Source organism: Protopterus annectens, chromosome 1.part2 (assembly GCF_019279795.1).
Source record: "Protopterus annectens isolate FY-2018-M chromosome 1.part2, PAN1.0, whole genome shotgun sequence".
Taxonomy (NCBI): Eukaryota; Metazoa; Chordata; order Ceratodontiformes; family Protopteridae; genus Protopterus; species Protopterus annectens.
Window position 1 is genome coordinate 700566968 of NC_056727.1, and position 20672 is coordinate 700587639.

The 20672-nt window shown below is 43.3% G+C and overlaps 1 protein-coding gene across 1 annotated transcript in view; it reads right to left on the reverse strand.

Annotated features, from left to right (window-relative positions):
• LOC122792405 overlaps positions 1-20672 on the reverse strand; it is a 2471936-nt gene that overhangs the window by 1141729 nt on the left and 1309535 nt on the right. The window contains exons 13-14 of the mRNA XM_044060193.1: positions 8843-9012; positions 8618-8741 (exon numbers count right to left, since the gene is read on the reverse strand). Coding sequence (XP_043916128.1) covers positions 8618-8741; positions 8843-9012 — 294 coding nt within the window. The remainder of the gene's footprint in view (positions 1-8617; positions 8742-8842; positions 9013-20672) is intronic.

Here is a 20672-nt window from a genome sequence, read left to right on the forward strand (position 1 = left end):
AATGAGTTGGAAAAAAGACAAGGATATTTTGAACTATCTTGACCATGCTAACTACAACTAATTGGCTCCTAGTAAGATATGCTATATATTTCGCTCACTGTTTTCTCACTGGTATAAGGCATAATGCATTCATTTTTTGAACATTAATTGTTTATAAGCAGAACTAAAATTACAGTAAGTTAATGTATCAGCCCTCACAAAAGTTACAATTGTTAGCTCAACTTTTAATTATTTTTAATTTAAAAGGTAAAATTTCAATATCAAATTACAGTTAACTTTTTACTACCTAATGTATGCTCTCCCTGATGAAGGAGCGGCAGACAGGCTACCTTCCTATCTGCCCAGCGCCCGGACATCTCAGAATCTTTCCCAGAACCAAGCTTGCTTCCATTGTTTTACAGATGGTAGTGGCAAGTCTAAATGTAGAACTATAGTCAGTAACCCCAGAGTTTTACAGTTCAATTTTAATTTTAAATTTAATTTTAAATTTAATTTTAATTTTTAATTTTTATTATTTTTTATTTATTTTTTATTTTTTGGTTACATTTAAATTTAAGTTTTAGTACAGTTTTTTTCAAACATAGGTATAATCGTGACAAAGCAAAAGGCTCCAACGCACTGCTAGAGGTTAGGAGTGGCACATATGAACAAGTAGCTGGTTAATAAAAAGGAACTAAACAAGAGGAATGAGATGCTTCCAACCAGGTCCGTCTTCACCTTGTAGGCCTACTAAGGCCACACCCCCAACTAGTCACTTCTCATTGGACATCTCTCAACCATGCCCCCTCCACAGGAGCATAAAAGCAGCACAGCAACAGCTCTCAGGTCATTCTGACCAGCACTTGGGGAGCGCACAAATAGTCCTTTTTAGGACTCACACATAGCAAAAGAACCAAAGATCTGTTCAAGAAGAAGGACAACGGAGATCGACACCACCGCGGAACACCGAAGGACACAACAGCAGCTCTTCCCAGAGCCCATTGTGTCCAAACACAAAACAGCTCTTTTCAGAGCTCACGTGGATCTGCACCTTACACCAAACAGCTCTTCTCAGAGCTCACAGTACACCAAACAGCTCTTCAAAGAGCTCACAGAGATCTGCAAAAGCTCTGGTAAGAGCAACCAGAGACACATTGAAGAATAAAACAAAAAAGTTCTTATTAGAGCTACCACCAACACCTGAACGGGCATTCAAAACACAAATCAGCCCTTCTGAGAGCTCTCAGAAATCTGTATCAGCTTCGGTAAGACCAGCCGGAGGCACAGACACAGCTTCGGTGAACCAAACAAAACAGTTCTTTTTAGAACTACCGCATCTGCTCGAAAGGGCATTCTAAACACAAAACAGCTCTTCTCAGAGCTCATAGAGATCTGTAACAGCTCTATATAGAGCTCCACCTGCCCACAGGGCTAAAACAACTCTTTTTAGAGCTAGCTCCACTACCGACTACATGTAGACATCTGTTCACCGTTTAGGATCAACAGTGAAAGGCTTTGTAAAATTGGTTATTCCTTCCCTCCGGGCAGGCATCACTCAGGATCGAAAACCCAAGAGGTCCACACCTATTTTTCTGGTTTTGTGAGACTAAACAGAAGCATTCTAAACTGAATGGCTGGCCCCAGCCTGAAGCAAAGATACCTTCTGGAGCATCTGTCCATTTTGATAGGGTAGTACACATCCTTCATGTCTATACAGCACATACAGTCATCCAATTTTGGTAGATGTAGAATGGACTGGACTGTGACTATCCTGAATTTCAAGTTCTTCGTTGATTTGTTCCGAGATGTCAGATCCAGAATTGCCCTTAGGTCTCCTATCTTTTTTGGCACTAAAAAGAGTCTTGAGTATATGCATGATCCGAAATAGAAGGGAGGGACCTCCTGGATGACTCTTTTTTTGAAGCTGCTTTGAAACTTCTAAAGCTTCTGCCTCCCTCTGATTGGGTGGAACATCAGGGATGTAAGCTCTTGGTTTGGGGAGATTAAAAAAGGGAATGGAGTAGCCTCTGGATACAATCCTTTGCACCTATATGTCATTTGTAATGGCTAGCCAAGCTTCTGGGTGCAAGGATAAGCACCTCCTGACTGCCTCCAGAAAAGGACAGTCGGGCCACGTTTCAGGGCCACTGAAAAGGTCTGTCCAAGAATGAATCCTGAAAGCGTTGATTCTGTGGACCTCCTCTGCCACGAGGGTGGAGTCTCCCATTATAACTGTTTCCTCTTCTGCCTTTGGTGGAAAAATCTACCACACTGATTCCAATCGCAGACAAGGTCTTCCCATCTTACTCGCTATGGGAGTATGCATGTCTGACTGTGGGGCCAAACAATGATGGTCCATTAAAAGGTGTCATAGACTAATTATGCCTTGAAAGGTTCCACGAAGTCACAGCCGCATCCAGGCATGACACCTAATGGCAATGCTTGAACCAGCGGCCCTTGAGGTGCCCTCTGCAGCGTGGGAAATCAATCTCATGGACAGATTGGAAAATGATTGAAAAGTGGCCATTCTAAAAGAAAAGGTCTTCTGTTCCTCATCAGCCATGGACTCTGGGACAAAGCTAGAGAGTTTCTTGACTTAAGGCCCTCTGTTGCCTCGTAAAGTAATATAAATACTTCAGCGTTCACAAAGCAAAGGTGGCAGAAGCACACTCTCTTGGTCCAAACCTGTCCAAAGCCCTAGACTCCCTATTAGGGGGATGGACAGTGGAGCTTTCATGAGTCAGCTCCTTTCTGGTGACTGCTGCAACAACCATGGCATCCACAGGGATCCCTTTGGTCTAGTGAGATCTGTCTATGAGAGCACCAAGTATCCTATCCACCCATTTGGGAATGTATTCTACAGTGTCCGGTTCCTTCCATACCCTGGTAGATATTAGGTCAATAAGAGCATATGCAGGGGAGGACACCAAAGATGTAGATGGGCCAGATCTGAAAGCCTCCAAAAACATCATTTCCTCAGGGGTGGTGTTTCGGGGAGACCAACCACCTTTCTGATGGAGGATCTCTAAGATTCCACAAAGGAGAAATCAGGTGGAGATCTTAGGGACCCCTCCCTTTGAAATACAGACCAAAAATATGGCTCAAAAATCTGGATATTCTTGGAAAATCTGAACAGTTAAGAGGTATGGAGCCGAGCCATTGAACGTAGAGGCTCCTAGAGGAAGCAAAGGCTCCAAAAACTTTGGAGTGGAAGTAAAGCCCCCAGAATTAACATCAAGGCTTCAGCTCAGAGATGAACTCAGTCCCAATGCTGTCGGAGCCAAACGGGAAATAGTCTGATTTGAAGCAATAAAGTACAGTTTTGTACCTACCATAAATGTAGATGTTCGAGTGTATACACTGCTGCAGTCATTACACTTGGGTTATCCTGCCGTCAGGTGGTTTCCCCAGTTGGCCTGAGTTCCAAAGTCTTGGTTCGGCATCGGTTGCTGTCGCCTCCTCCCTGACCATCAATGCGACAGGGGTATACAAGATGCAGCAGATGCCATTTTCTTCAGTTTTTCTTGCCCCAGATGTCAGGTGCCTCCAAATAGGTAGACAATTCCAATTGCTAATGCAACATACATAAGAAAAGCAAAAAAAACAACTTACAGCTACCAGCAAATACTCCCCATAGGTAGTAAAAGTAGAAGACATCGGTACGTACCAGCCAGTAAGAGGGGAAGGAGGGAGGGTAACCTGGACTGCAGCAGTGTATACACTCGAACATCTACATTTATGACAGGTACAAAACTGTACTATGTTCATCGTGTTACACTGCTGCAGTCATTACACTTGGGTAGAATCCCAAAGCTGAGGTAGGGTGGCTGGTTCTATAAGGCATTAGGGGTGGCTATAAGGCCCTGCAGTACTGCAGTGGCGAAGCCAGCTCTGGATTTAGAGTATAGAGGCAGATGGTAATGCTTGGTGAAAGTATGTACAGAACTCCAAGTTGCTGCTTCCAAAATATCCTTGGTAGGTACTCCCCTGAGGTAAGCAGATGAAGTGGCTGCTGCCCGGGTGGAGTGAGATCTAATGCTGCTAGGTACAGGTTTTCCATGGTATGTGTAGCAGAAACGTATGCAATGTTCTATCCATTTTGAAATAGTCCATTTTGAAATGGCTTTTCCCTGTGCTCCTGCAGTATAAGCTACCAATAATTGCTCAGATTTTCTGAAAGCTTTGGTTTTGTCCAAGTAGAAGCGTAACTGCCTGTGAATGTCCAAAGAGTGCAGTAGCCTCTCCCCTTTATTCTGTGATTTAGGATAAAAAGTTGGCAGGTGAATAGTTTGGTTTAGAGCCACACTGGATACCACCTTTGGCATAAACGAAGGGTTAGTTCTTAAAAACACCCTGTCCTGGTGGAAAATGAAGAAAGGTTCCACTGCCAATAGTGCCTGTAATTCTGAAACTCTTCGTGCTGATGGTATTGCCAGGAGCAGAGCAGTTTTCCAAGAGATATATTTTAATTCTGCTGTGTTATCTGGCTCAAAAGGAGGTAAAGTTAGTTTTTCAACAACAAAGTTGAGGTCCCAAGTTGGAGTAGGTGCTCTAAGGGGCAGTCTTATGTTTTTAGCCCCTCTGAGGTACTGTTTTAACAGAGGATTAGAGAAAATTGGTGGATCCCTGTTGTAATGAGCAGAGATGGCAGAGGCGTGGATCTTGATGTATGAGAAGAGGCCTTTGTCCAGCAGATCAGTTAAGTATTGTAGTATCTGAGGAATGTTTGGGACAAGAGGGTCAATGCTGTGAGCTTGGTTCCAGGCACATAATCTCTTCCATTTATCCAAATAGACTTTCCTGGTACTTGGCCTTCTGGCCTCCAGACTGACATCTATAACAGCTTTGGAGAGAGGCATTGCTTGCTTGACTAAGAAATCTTCCATGCAGCTAGGTTTAATGTCTTTAGCTGGCTGTGTAGTATTTGATTGTTGTGCTGAGTCAGCAGATGTGGGATTTGAGGCAAAATCCAGGGTGGTTCTTTTGCTAAGCTCCTTAAGATTGGGTACCAGTGCTGGTGTGGCCAGTCTGGTGCAATCAGGATCATATTTGGCTCTTCTTGCCTGGCTTTTATGAGTACCTTTGGCAGGAGAGGTAGTGGTGGGAAAGCACATACTTGTAGGTTCTCCCAGCTGAATGAGAGGGCATCCACTTTCCATGCTTGTGGATGGTAACTCCTTGTGCAGAATTTTTGTAGCTGGCAGTTTATTGGGGATGCAAACAGATCTATGTCCGGGCTCCACCATTTCTGTGTTATTCTGAATATTTGTAGATTTAATTCCCATTCGTGGGGATCCAGGATGTTTCTGCTTAAGTCGTCTGCCAGTGTGTTTTTCTCTCCTGGCAGGAATTGTGCTTGCAGATGAATTTGAAGGTTTACAGCTGTGTTCCACAAGGTAATGGCTTGTCTGCATAGGGGGTAGGAGCGAGTGCCCCCCTTGCTTGTTTATGTACCACATAACTGTGGTGTTGTCCGTCTTTAGCAGTAGATGTCCTGGATGCAGCAGGTCCTTGAAAGCTATGAGGGCATTTGTACAGCTAGCATCTCTTTTTGATTGATGTGAAGATGCCTTTGTTCTGCGGGCCACGTGCCCTGAATACATTTGCCTGCCATGTGTGCCCCCAAGGCGTAATCCGATGCATCTGTTTTCAGTGTTTGCCTGGCTGTGGGTAGTGTAAAAGGCTGTCCCTTGTTGAGGTGACAAGCTTGAGCCCACCATTGAAACTCCTGTTGAAGGCATGAGATTAGTGGTATAACCATTTCCAAACTTTGACAGTGTTGAGACCATACATTCTTTAGGCACCACTGTAGTTTCCTCATATGCAGTTTGGCATATGGAATAAGTAGTATGCAGGATGCCATGTAACCCAAGGCCTGCAGAATTTTTCTTGCAGGGAGTTGGGTCTTTGTTGCCATCAATTGAAAGTATTGAGTCAGTTGTCTTTGTTTGTCTGGCGTGAGATAAGCCATCTGGGCCGTTGTGTTCAAGCTGGCACCCAGGAATATAATCTAGTTTTGATTTCTTTTCATTTACTGTGTACCCCAGGCAACTTAGTAACTTTTTTACAAACGCCAGATGCTTTAGAAGAATGTCCTTGCTCTCTGCTTGAATCAGGCTGCCGTCCAGGTACGGATAAATTTGAATTCCTTTCTGTCTGCAAAATGCAATTACTGGTGCCAGGCACTTTGTGAAGACCCTGTGCGCAAGTAGATAAGCCAAAGGGTAGTGCAGAGAATTGGTAGTGCATTGAACCAGCTATGAATCCGAGGCATCTTCTGCAGTTTTGTCTGATAGGAACATGCAGGTATGCCTCTGAGGTCCAAAGTCACGAGCCAAGCTAACTTGCCCAGCATGGGAAGAAGCTGGTGTAATGTCAACATTTTGAATTTCGGAACATTCAAGTAAGTGTTTAGAGATGAAAGATCCAGAATGGGCCTCCAGGCTTTGTCTTTTCTGGGTACCAGAAAAAGTCTTGAGTAGAATCCTTGTCCTTGCTCCTGTGATGGTACCTTTTGAATAGCTCTCATATCCATGAGTGCTGTAATTTGTTTTTGAGCCTCTGCCCACTGATTTGGTGGCAGATTTGGCATTCCTTTTAACCTTGGCAGAGTGTGAAAGTGGAGCCTATGACCTTGAAATACAATGTTGAGACCCCATTTGTCTTTGGTGATCATTTGCCAATTGTGGTAAAAGAGTGCCAGTTTTCCTCCCAAGGGGGCTGCCAAGAGGGATTTGTTTGGCAGCTGTAGTGGGAAGTCATTGGAGCTGCTTTTTATATGGTTGTGGCCTGTCTTCCCCTTCTTTCTGGCCTGATGCAACCCATTGTCGAGGCCTATAAAGACCTTGCGTTTGACCTCTACCTCTTGGACATCTGTATCTTCCCCTTTGATGTCTGTCTGTAATTGGAAAGGACCAATTCTTAGTTGGCCAGTTTCTACTAAATCTAGGAGGCTGAACCTGTAAGAAATCCTTCACCGTTTGCATAGATTTTGCCTTATCCTCCATTTTCTTTAATACCTCTTCTGCCTCAACTCCAACTAACACATCCTGCTGCAAAGTTGCATCCAATAATTTTGCTTTAACATGATCTGGTAATGTATTTTCTTTTAACCAAACATGTCTTCTAATGACAGAGCCTGTAACTGCTGCTCTGCAGGAGGCCTCTAGAGAATCAAAACCACACTGTAAATTTTGCTTTCCCACTTGTTCAGCTGCATGCAATAAATCCTGCATCTCTTTAAAATTAGGAGTAACTGATTCTGGTAGCATTTTTTGTTTCAACTGAGACAGTAAAAATTGGTGATATTTTAGCATGTGAAACTGGCAATTTAAGGCTCTCATTGCTAAAGTTGCAGACGTATATACTTTATTTCCCCATCTGTCTAATGTTCTGGAATCTCTGTCAGAGGGAACTGGATTCTTGGCTGATGAGGCCTTAACTCCTTTGGGTCCCTGACAAATAGTTTCAGGGTCAGCTACAGGGCTTTTATACAGAAATTTATGTGAGTCAGGGACTCTGTAGTATCTGTCAGGTTTAACAGGGGCTGGAGGTAAGGAATCAGGATTTAAGCTGGATTCAGTATACACATCATCCACAATATCTAACACTGGCGGAATAGCAAGGGGTCTGTGTTGACGTAATAAAAGGAAGTCTCTGAGCCCTTTCTTGGATTCTGAGTAATCCTGGCCTTCCCAGTGGAAATGCTCCCTCATGGTATGTAGGGTTTCCCCAAAGGAGCAGTCCTCAGGCGGTGAAGCTGATGGAATTGATTCCTCAGCATCAGAATCCTCATAAGGGGGTAAAGAGTATCCTAGGTCTGAGGATGAATCAGAAGAGATGGACACCTGGTCGGATGAGTCATAGTCTACATCCTGTCTAGGCCTTTTACCATTTAAGATCATGTCATGTGCTATAGCAGATTTTAACTGATTTGTCTCTTTCCAGACATCAGAGAGTAATCACCACGCTCCACGTACTATAAAGCTGTTAACTGCTAACTGCATATAATCTAACAAGAAAAGGGGAACTTGTATGTTGAATTACTGTTAAACTGTTACATCTGTTGTTAATATTTTTGAATAACTAAATAAAAATCATTTTACTACAAAAAAAAAAAAAAATACATGTGATCAGAATCTTCAAAGAAAACAAAGAAAAAAGTGCACTGGATGCACTCTACGTGGGAAAATCACATACCACCATCATCATCACAATATCATTCTCTTTTATATGGTCTGACACTGGACGATTAAAACACTATAGTGTGACAACAATAAAATTTAAATTATTGTCAAAATACGAGAATATTGAAATTAGTGTGTTGTACAGTTTTGCTTCACCCAGGCAACGATATCATTTCTAACACAAGCTCAATAGTATATAAAAGGAAAAATCATTTGAGAGCTATTTCTGAAAGAGGCTAAGGATTTATCAAGAGGGGTTTTAAATACAGATTATTCTCTCAACTAGGTCACTTAAAACATGTTACTAATTGCTCTCATGCTCCCAGTCTTAACAGAAATGGTACCAGCCAAATGGTAAACACATCACCTAGTAATTAGTACTTATTAACCAGTACTACCATACCTTTCATTAGCTTTTTTTTTTTAATACAGACAATTCTGTTTTTACTTACTGCTACGTCTTCCTTAATCAATAATTCGTAAGCAAATTTTGCTGCGTTCCGTCTTGCTTCTTGCAGTGTTTGTCCATAAGCTTCACCAATAACTCTCTGATCAAGTCTCCACTTGCACAAATATCTTTAAAAAATACAATATTTCAAGTGAGACACACAACACATTTACACTGAGAATCAACAACAAAATCTGGAAAAAAAGATGAAACTAATGCATATACTTACGTTGGAGGAAGTGAAAGTCCAGAATAAGAATCATCAGAAACAATTTTTAAATTCCTTTGCTGTGCATAAGCAAGTAACAAAACAGTATAATCCAGGGGCGATGGTGCTGTCAGAGAGAGTGGTGATACTTGTAGTGGCATAGATACAGGAGGTCTTTTCAGAGATGCAGCCTAAAACCAATCAACAAGTAGTACAAAGACTTAACAAGAAACCATAAATCTTCCTTTGAAGTAATTTAATTTCTTGCTCAAGTAGTTAAGACCACATTCTAAGAATGCTAAACAATAAAAACAACATAGATAAATGCTACTATGTGTCTTCCCTTTCTTTCCTTTCAACTCATCAGTAATGCTGAACTACAGAATTAAGGAGTAATAACATCTTCTACTTCAGAAATCAATTTAAAGAAAAAGTATGTCAGTGTTAAGTTCCTGTATACCTCTATGGAAAACTTCATGCAATAATGTGTATCCGGGGTCATTGTTTGCGCTCTCTCTCTCTCTCTCTCATACAGGAAGTACTAATTAATCTAGCTGTTTTAATAGGCAACAGTTTCTCAGGCTTTCAGGATATTTTATTATAGCCCTCACTTAAATAGTCAGTACATCTGTTGTATATTTGTGGGCTTTTTCCTGGTCATTTGCAAACATGGCAAATTCAGAGACGCCGAACATGCAAAGTACAGTTGTTTTCACTTACAAGAAATGTAGATGTTCAAGTGTATTCACTGTTGCAGTCATTACATTTGGGTAATCTGCTGGCAGGTTGCCCTCATTCGGCCTGATTAACAAAGTCTTGGGTCCTGCGTCGGTTGCTGTCCCTTCTTCCATGACATCAGGGGTATAAAACATGCAGCTGACGCCATTACATCAGTTTTTCTTGCCCCAGATGTCAGGTGGCCCCCAAATGGGAAGAAAATAAAAAAACACAAAAAATATACCTCCAATCCCAAAAGCAAATACACCAAAAGGGCTTTTAAGCATAGTGTAAGAAAATAGAGGTATAGCCAAAGAAAAACAGGGGGCTGGAGGGAGGGTAACCAGGACTGCAACAATGAATACACTCGAACATCTACATTTATGGCAAGTGTACACAACTGTACTATGTTCTTCATGTTTCACTGTTGCAGTCATTACATTTGGGTAGATTCCCAAAGCAATGGTTGGGTGGAGGGAATTATACAGCATTAGGACCAGCTATAAGGCCTTGCAGGACAGCAGTGGCAAAGCCAGCTCTGGATTTAGAAAAAAGTGGTAAATGGTAATGTTTGGTGAATGTATGAACTGAGCTCAAGGTAGCAGCTTCTAGAATGCCCCTTGTAGGAACACCTCTGAGAAAGGCTGCCGAAGTAGATGCAGCCCTGGCGGAATGAGATCTGATCCCCTGGGGGATAGTCTTTCCATGGTGCATATAGCAAAAACAAATACAATGGCTTATCCATTTGGAAATGGTTTGCTTTGAAATAGCCTTTCCCTCTGACCCTGCAGCAAATGCCACCAGCAGTTGTTCAGATTTTCTTTGAGATTTTGTTCTGCTTAAGTAAAATCCAAGTTGTCTGTGTACATCCAATGAATGCAGAATCCGCTCCCCCTTGTTCTGTGGATTGGGAAAGAAAGTTGGCAAATGAACGGTCTGATTAAGAGCCACAGTGGATACCACCTTAGGCATGAAGGATGGATTGGTCCTGAGAGACAGCCTGTCCGCATGGAAAATTATGAAAGGCTCCACTGCCATAAGAGCCTGTAATTCTGAAACCGTTCTAGCTGAAGTGACAGCTAAAAGGAAAGCTGTCTTCCATGAGAGAAATTTTAAGTCTGCATTAGCAGCTGGCTCAAAAGGAGGGAGAGTGAGCTTTTCCAATACAAAATTGAGATCCCAGGCAGGGGTTGGAGCTCTCCTGGGTGGTTTTCAGTTTTTGGCACTTCTGAGATATTGCTTTAGCAGGGGATGAAAGAAGAGGGGAGGTTCTGTGTTGTAATGAGCTGAAATGGCTGAGGCATGGATTTTTATGGAAGAAAAAGACAGGCCCTTGTGAAGCATCTCAGTTAAGTATTGTAAAATCTGAGGAATGTTGGGCACTGCTGTGCTTATCCCTTGAGACTGATTCCAGGCACAGAATCTTTTCCACTTGACAGCATAACATTTTCTAGTACTAGGCCTTCTCGCCTCCAAAATGACATCAATCACAGGTTTGCTGAGGGATGCTAAGGGTGAATTTATGTGATTAGCCATGCTGCAGGTTTCAAAGTTTGGAGCTGAGTGTGCAGAATTTGGTTGTTCTGCTGAGACAGTAAGTAAGGTGTCTGAAGAAGGTGCCACGGTGGAAGGTGTGACGTATTGCGCAGGAGGGGGTACCAGTATTGGCGAGGCCAGTCTGGAGCAATCAAAATAATTTTTGGTTTGTCCTGTTTGACTTTTAGTAGAATTTTGGAGAGCAGAGGCAGAGGGGGAATGGCATAGACTGATAGGTTTTTCCAGCTGAAGGATAGAACATCCACTTTTCAGGCTTTTTTGTGATGAGTTATTGGGCAAAATTTATCCAACTGAAAGTTCTGGGGTGAGGCAAAAAGATCTATGTATGGGCTTCCCCATTTGCATGTCAACATGTTGAAAATCAGTGGTTCCAGTTTCCATTTGTGTGGGTCCATGACATTTCTTCTTAGTTCGTCTGCCAGAATATTCAGCTTTCCTGGCAGGAATTGTACTTGTAGTTGTACTTGACTGGTCAAAGCCGTGTTCCACAATGCCATAGCTAGTCTGCAAAGGGGGTAGGAGTGTGTACCCCCTTGTTTATGTACCACATAACCGTGGTGTCATCTGTCTTTATCATTAATTGTCCTGGAAGAAGATAGTCCTTGAAGGCTGTCAGTGCATTCTGTACAGCTAGTATTTCTTTTTGATTGATATGAAGGTGCATTTGATTTGGGCTTCATTTGCCCTGAATGCACTTCCCTGCCAGATGTGCCCGCCAAGCATAGTCTGATGCGTCTGTAGTTAGGGTTTGGGCGGCAGGGGGTGGTGTGAATGGCAGTCCCTTGTTTTGGTGGCAGGCCTCTGCCCACCACAGGAACTCTAGTTGCAGGCAAGGTATGATAGGATTGTTTCCAGGCTGTGACAATGCTGACTCCATAGACTTTTCAAGTACCACTGAAGTTTCCTCATATGCAGTCTTGCATATGGAATTAGAAGAATGCAGGAGGCCATGAACCCCAAGGCTTGCAGAATTTGCCTTGCAGAAAAGCAGAGTTTTTGTGGCGAACTGTTTGAGGTCTTCAAATGAATTTGTTTCTCTGGCGTAAAGAAAGCCATCTGGGCTTGCACCCAGGAATGCAATTTTTTGAGAGGGTACCAGTTGCGATTTCTTTTCGTTTATAGTGTACTCTAGACAAGTTAGAATCCTTTTTAAAAATGCCAGACGGTTTAGAAGAGTATTCTTGTTTTCTGCCTGAATTAGACAATTGTCCAGGTATGGATATATTTGAATATTTCTTTGCCTGCAAAATGCAATTACTGGAGCCAGACACTTTGTAAAGACCCTGGGCGCAGTAGATAAGCCAAAGGGCAGTGCAGAAAAAGTACAGTTTTGTACCTACCATAAATGTAGATGTCCGAACTGGATAGCATCTGCAGTCATAACAAGTGGGTTGTCCTGTCATCAGGCAGCCCTGCAGTCGGCCGGATTCCAAAGTCCGGGTCCGGCTTCGGCTGATGTCGCACTTCACCCGACGTCATCTCTGTTGGTCTTCGGGTATATAAGCATCAGCCGACGCCATTTTCCTCAGTGTTTCTTGCCCCAGATGCCAGTAGCCCTCTTGCAGGCTAAAATTTGGATAGATGCCAATGTTTCCAAATAGATAGAGGTGAACACAACCATAAGCATATATGTACATATATACAAACAAATACACCATAAACGACTCCCCCCCAACAGCTAGCTATTAGGAGGGTAAACACCCTAGGAGTACCACAGAGGGGAAGGAGGGAGGGTAATCCTGACTGCAGATGCTATCCAGTTCGGACATCTACATTTATGGTAGGTACAAAACTGTACTATGTCCTTCATGGATGCATCTGCAGTCATAACAAGTGGGTAGAATACCATAGCCAACTAGGGGAGGAGGATAAAAGTAGATTATGGTGTGTTTAGGATCCCTTGCAGTACAGCAGTGGCAAACCCTGCTCGGGATCTGGAATATAGAGGCAAATTATAATGCTTGGCAAATGTATGCACGGAGGTCCAAGTAGCCGCCTCAATAATGTCTTTGGTTGCCACTCCTCGTAAGAAGGCTATGGTAGTGGCTGTTGCCCTTGTAGAATGAGGTCTTATGTTTTGTGGAATTGGTTTTCCATGGAAGGAGTAACAGTATCGTATGCAATTTCCTATCCATTTGGAGATTGTCTGTTTGGAAATAGCTTTTCCTTCCCTTCCTGTTGCATAGGCTACAAAAAGTTGGTCAGTCTTTCTGCTATTATTTTGTTCTGTCCAAGTAGTAGCGTAGCTGTCTATGTACATCCAAGGTATGCAGTATTCTTTCCCCTCTGTTTTGTGGGTTGGGAAAGAAGGTAGGTAGGTGGATTGCCTGGTTTAAAGACACTCTGGATACCACCTTGGGCATAAATGTAGGATTAGTCCTCATGGACACTCTATCTTGGTGGAAGATTAGGAAGGGTTGCACTGCCATTAAGGCCTGAAGTTCTGAAACCCTCCTTGCTGAAGTAATTGCTAGCAGGAAAGCAGTTTTCCATGACAGGTGTTGTAGGTCTGCTGTTGCTGCTGGTTCAAAGGGTGATAGTGTCAACTTTTCTAGCACAAAGTTTAAATCCCAAGCTGGTAATGGTGGTTTCCTTGGAGGTTTTACATTCTTGATTCCTCTGAGGAACTGCCTGAGCAAAGGGTGCGAAAAAACAGGTGGATCAAAGCTGTATTCTGCTGAAATAGCTGATGCATGTATCTTGATGGAGGAGTAGGACAGGCCTGAATGAAGAAGTTCGGCCAGATACTCCAGAATGTTAGGCACATCTATGTTTGACACCTCTTTTCCTCTTTCCGTACTCCAAATGACAAACCTTTTCCATTTTCCAGCATAGTTCCTTCTTGTTGAAGGTCTGCGCTTCAAGAATAATGTCTTTAACTCTTTGTGAAAGTTCTGGATTAGCTGCTGCTATGTGATGTTCCATGCAGTCAGTTGCAGCGTTTTAGGTTTGGATGTATGATGCTGTAGTTGTTCTGAGTTAACATCAAAGGCATCAGGGTATTGGCCACATATTGTTCGAGACATGCTCTTCAGTAGTGGGTACCAGTGTTGTCTTGGCCAGTTTGGAGCTATCAGGATTATCTTTGGACGTTCTTCCTTGATTTTTAGTAGTACCTTGTGTATCAAAGGAAGAGGTGGGAATGCATATGCTGTTAGGCCTTTCCAGTTGATGGAGAGTGAGTCCACTTTCCATGCTAGTGGAGTGGAATGTCCTTGTGCAGAATTTTTTGAGCTGGTGATTGAGAGGTGATGCGAATAGGTCTATCTGTGGCATTCCCCATTTCTTTGAGATGGTCTTGAAGATGTCCGGGTGCAGATTCCATTCATGGGCATCCGAAGTGGTTCTGCTTAATATGTCTGCTAGAGTATTGTCTTTCTCCGGTACAAATATTGCCTGTAACTGAATGTTGTAGCTGAGTGCCAGGGTCCACAGCTCCAAGGTCATTCTGCATAGGGGGTATGAATGAGTGCCTCCCTGTTTGTTGATGTACCACATGACTGTGGTGTTGTCTGTCCTTATCATCAACTGGCCCTCTTTGAGAAATGGTTTGAACTTTTGGATTGCCAGTTTTACTGCCAGCATTTCTTTTAGATTGATGTGCAGGTGAAGTTGATCCTGTGTCCACAATCCTTGCACGCATTTGTCCAGCATGTGGGCCCCATCCTAGGTCTGAAGCGTCTGTTGTGATGGTCTGGCTTGGTTGACATCTGCGAAAGGGTAGGCCTGGGTTTGACTGGCATGCCTGAGCCCACCATAGGAACTCCTGTTTTAAGCATGGAATTAGTGGGATTTCTGTTTCTAGACTGTGTCTGTGTTGGGACCATAAATTCTTTAGGTACCACTGTAGTTTCCTCATATGTAGTCTGGCAAATGGGACCAAGATTATGCATGATGCCATGAAGCCCAAGGCCTGCAGAACTTTTCTTGCTGTTAACTTGTTCAGTTTTGTTAGTGCCAAGAAGTAAAGAGGAAGTTCTTTTGTTTTTCTGTAGTCAGGAATGCCATTTGCTGTACTGTGTCCAATTCAGCCCAAGAATGTCCTTGTTTGGGATGGTATCAGCCTTGACTTTTGTAAATTGACTGTGTATCCCAGTCCTTGTAGCAAGTAAATGACCCTTTGTAAATCCGTTGTCAGCTTGCTTTTGTTGTCCCCTTGTAGCAGGCAGTCGTCCAGGTATGGGTAAATTTGCATTCCCTCTAGTCTGCAATGGGCGATTACTGATGCCAGGCATTTTGTGAATACTCTGGGCAGTAGATAAGCCAAAGGGCAATGCTGAGAATTGATAGTGCTCTGATCCTGCAAGAAATCTGAGGTATCTTCTGCAGATTGGTCGAATGGGGACGTGCAGGTATGCCTCCTTGAGATCTAGAGTTACCAGCCAAGACTCCTTGCCCAGCATGGGAAGAAGTTGCTGTAGGGTCAGCATTTTGAATTTTGGGACAATGATGTATGTATTTAAGGTGGACAGGTCGAGAATTGGTCTCCAACTTTTTCCTTTCTTGGAACTAGGAATAGTCTGGAATAGAACCCTTTCCTTGTTCTGCTGTTGGCACTCTTTCCACAGCTCTCATGTTTGCTAACTCCATTATCTGGCGTAGAGCCTCTGTTTTTTGATTTGGAGGTAGATTTAGCATTCCTCTTTTGACTGGTAAAGTGTGGAAGTGAAACCGGTAACCTTGATCTATGGTTTGTAAAATCCACTTGTCTTTTGTTATGTAGTGCCAGTTCTTTGAAAATAAGGTTAACTTTCCGCCTAGAGGAGCTGCTATTTGTTCCCTGGTAGGCGGATTTATGATTAAGTCACTGCGGTTGTGCTGATGTAGTGGCAGTGGCTGTGTCTGTGCCTCTGTTGTTACCTTGCCACTGTCGTCCTCTGTAGGCACCTCCTCTGGATTGGTTTCTGCCTCTGGGACGTCTATTCCTGCCCCTTTGAAATTTTGTGGAGTCAGGAAAGGACCAATTTTTGGCAGGCCAGTTCTTGCTAAACCTTGGGGGTTGAACCTGCAAGAAATCTTTAACAGTTTGAACAGATTTTGCCTTCTCTTCCATTTTCTTCATAACCTGTTGGGCAGGTGTACCAAACAAACTTGTCTTGTCCATAGGAGCATCTAGCAACTTAGCTTTAACATGATCCGGTAAAACTTGTTCCTTTAGCCATGCATGCCTTCTTATCACTGTGCCTGTCATGGCTGATCTAAATGAAGCCTCCAGTGCATCATAGCCACATTTTAAGGAATGGTTGCTAACCTGTTGTATGTTATTTACCATCTCTAATACATATTTCTTATCAAGAGATTCATCTGTGGTTAGTTTTTTAGTTAACTGATCGAGCATAAACTCTTGGTATTGTATCATGTGAAACTGACAGTTTAAAGCTCTAGCTGAGAGAGTAGCTGAAGTGTAGACCTTTTTACCCCATCTGTCTAATGACCTTGCTTCCCTTTCAGAAGGAATAGGGTTTTTAGCTATGGTCGCTGCTACTGCCTTGGGACCCTGGGATATAGTTTCTGGGTCTGCAAGTGGGGCCTTGTAAAGGTGGTGATGAGTATCTGGCACCCTGTAAAATCTGTCTGGTTTGGCAGGGGCTGGGGTAAAGAATCTGGAGCGGAGCAAACATCATTGAAAGCATCATCCACCACAGAGAGAACAGGAGGTATAGCTAAGGGCCTGTGCTGTGGGAGGTGCAGAAAGGTCCTAAGTCTTTTTCTGGAGTCTGAAAAATCCTGTTGCTGCCATTGGAACTGTTCTCGCATGGCATGCAAGGTTTCCCCAAAGGAGAATTCTTCTGGTGGGAAGCAGCTGGAATGGATTCTTCAGCATCAGAATCTTCAAAATTGGAGAAGGGAGCCTCTGGCTGGTCAGTTATGTCTGATTCATCAGCAGAATCATCAGAAGACACTGGCTCAGGGGCTCTGCCCTAGGTCTCTTCTCTGGGGCTGAGAGGCCCTGTCTGGGTGAGATTGAGATCCCTAATTAAAGAAATTAAATCTTCTGCCAAAGAAAGCATTTGAGAGCTAGAAGAGGGCCTGGATGTGGGGGTTTAACAGGCACTGTTTTAGTAGTTTTGGCTGCTTTAGCCCTGGCGAAGGCCTTAATGGACATGGCTGCTGGAGGCCTAGCAGCACCACGTGCTGGGGTAGAGACATCCAAGCGGATGGTGTCTGATAAGTCAACCACCGTAGTGGGTAAAAGTTCTGAGGTCGATTCAAGAGTTGTAGCAGGGGCCTCAGTTGTAAGAATAGGTTCAGCTGTACTTTGATCAGTTTTCTCGGTTTCGGCGAAACCGAGACACTCATGATTTGCTTTACCGTGGTTTCGGCGAAACCGCGGACCGCGAGTGTCAGTCTTTATCTTTGCGTTTTTAGTAGATTGGGTAGTCGGAGGATCCGGCGGCATAATGTACGCAAAATCAGCACCGAAAAACTGTTCTGCAAACTCCGACCGGCGCCTAAGCGTTCGTCGGTTGAAAGAGGCACAGGCCGAACAGGCTGCTACGTCGTGGGCTGGGCCTAAACAAGGCAGACAGTAAGAGTGGAAATCTTTATGAGGTATTTGTTTCCCACAGGTTAAACAATTGTTAACTTTTTCTGACATCGGCTGAGGCAAGAAAGAGTCCCCAACGGGTACTTAGCTTTAGAAGTCTTGAGTAGTATTCGGTAGAAGTAATCTCTGGATCCGACCGACCGGCACTTGCGAACAGCTTCTGCTTCGGGCGCCACGCGGCAAGAAAGACTGAGGAAAATGGCGTCGGCTGATGCTTATATACCCGAAGACCAACAGAGATGACGTCGGGTGAAGTGCGACATCAGCCGAAGCCGGACCCGGACTTTGGAATCCGGCCGACTGCAGGGCTGCCTGACGACAGGACAACCCACTTGTTAAGACTGCAGATGCATCCATGAAGGACATCTGGTAATGCAAGTAGCCTGCTTTGAAGCGGAGGTATCTTCTGCAAGATTCCCTGATTGGGATATGCAGGTAAGCCTCTTTTCAATCTAGAGTTGCCAACCAGACATCTTTGCCTAGCATAGGAAGTAACTGGTGAAGAGTCAGCATCTTGAATTTTGGAATGTCCAGAAAGGTGTTTAGAGTAGATAAGTCCAGGATTGGACACTATGATTTGTCTTTTCTGGGCACCAGGAAAAGTCTTGAATAGAAACCTTGTCCCTTTTCCTCTTCTGGTACTGGTTGAATAGCCCACATGTTCATGAGGGAAAGTAGTTGTTTCTGAGCCTCTGCCCACTGATTTGGGGGCAGGTCTGGCCACCTGTTTGGAATTAGCAATGTGTGGAAATAAAATCTGCATCAATGGGATACTATATTTAAAACCCATTTGTCCTGGGTTATAAGGTGCCAGTTTCTTACATGAAGAGCCAGTTTTCCCCCCAAGGGGCGGCTAAAAGTTAAGTGCTTGGTAAGTGTAAAGGGAAGTCATTGAGACTGTTTACCATAGTGAGGTGTCTTGCTGTTTCCAGATTTGGAAGAGGAGGCACCCCATTGTTTTGTTCTGAAAGTCCCTTGTTTCTGAAACCTGGAGCCTTTGGAATGTCTGGGTTTGGCTTGAGTGGCTCTCGAGGGGACTGGAAATGACCAGTTCTTAGTAGGCCAGTGCTTACTAAATCTTGAAGGTTGCACTTGTAAGAAATCTTTCACAGTTTGCATAGATTTAGCTTTATCTTTCATCTTTTTTAAAACTTCTTCAGCCTTATTACCAAAGAGACAGTCCTGTTGTAAAGGAGCATCCAACAATTTTGCTTTAACATGATCCGGCAGATTTTGCTCTTTGAGCCAAGCATGCCTTCTTAGCACAGACACAGTTACAGCAGCCCTGCAAGAGGCCTCCAAAGAATCAAAACCACATTGCAAAGTATGTTTTCCAACTTGTTCAGCTGAATGCAATAAATCCTGTAAATCTGTTTTCCACACATACAGAAATGAAATAGAAGTTATGTTCTTACCATAACATTCCATGTTAGTTTTCTTCTCGCCTTCTTCTTGCTGGATGGGTTCGGAGCCGACCTCGGCTCCGACTCGGCCACTCTAAAAGCTCGAGAGTTGGTTCCACCGGCTCGAGGCTCCCCTTATATCCCACAATGCTAGGCGTGAGTTACCTCAGATCTCGTTTGTAAGCTAGACCCAGCTTATACTAGTAACAGAATAACTATAAACAAAGTCCACCTCTATAAACCAGGGAGAAGAGAAGGGTGATCTGCATCCTGATCCAGGAAAATATGCACAGTAGCATATACCTAAAGTAAGAGGTGGTAGAAAGAGAGGTCACAATCAACACTCCTCTAGGTCTAGAATTACAGGTTTTAAAGAATTACAGGTTTTAGGGTATGTATTTTTAAATATTTTGTATCAATCAATTGATGACAATTATGCAATTAATTCAATCACATGAGCAGGGTTGGTTTGGTTTAAATTTTGAATGAAGCAGCAACCTAATACACTTGAAAAAGCCTGTTAAGAACAGGCGAAAGCGCTTGTGGTTACTTGGAGTGGTTACTTGGATGGTTTTCTTGTTGTGTGCAATAAAAGAACTTTTTAACCTTTCCTGCTCGTCCATCTGGTGTTCGATAGTTTGGAGCTGTAGTGATCCTATCTACAGTACTGTTTGGTGTCATTAAACGGAGGGTTCTGTGCCTCAGTGCCTAGTGGGATTCGTGGTACTGGTTTGTTTTCGTTGCATTGCTTCTTGGTTTTGAGCTATGGCAGAGGACGCAACATCTCCGGTTTTTTACTGACACGCCTTTCTTACTTGGGGATGACCCGGATGACACGCCGGTAACTCGTAGAGAGTTAAATCAGGTCTTGGCTCTACTAACACAGTTAAACAACAGTATAATGAACTCCAACAGGTCTAATGGTTCCTCGACTTCAGGAATACCTTGCAACCAGCAGCAAGCGAAAGACAAGGAACGAAACAACGTAGGTAGAAGAGGCCCAAGACCAGGACCTTCAAACAGGGAGCCGGTTATGGTGAATCATCCGCTCGTTTCCCCTAACAGCAAAGAACAAGCTGACAAAAACGGAACTTTTAGTATGGACAACAATTTCAGCTTTAAAGATTGGACGGAACAACTACCATGTTTCAAAACAGGTACTTTTAATCTGCATCTGGAGCAGTTGGACAATGACTTTGAGACATTTAAAGATAAACTGTATGCTTTTAAAAATTCACAGTTAGAGATTAATTATTTGCAGGAATGCATTAAAGTTGAGCGTGTACCCAAGGGGTTACGCTGTTACAGATACCCCAACAGCGCTTTTTCAGGCTCAACTTTGCATTCTAAACTTACAGAGTTGTTTAATAAAACTGGAATTGAAGTTTTAAAATTAATGGTTGATGACTACATGAAAAAAGAAGAGGTTCTGTTGAATGAACTAAATGTACTGCATGATAGTATCACTAACGATGATAGATTTTAAGTTACAAAAGAAAATATAATGAAACGTTCAGAGAAGTAGATGAGCACTGTTTTAAAGTTTTAGACAGGAAGGCAAGAAAGTTAGAAAGAGATTTAATGGAATACAGAGAGGGGAGGGCATACCCAGCAGGGGGAGCTCATA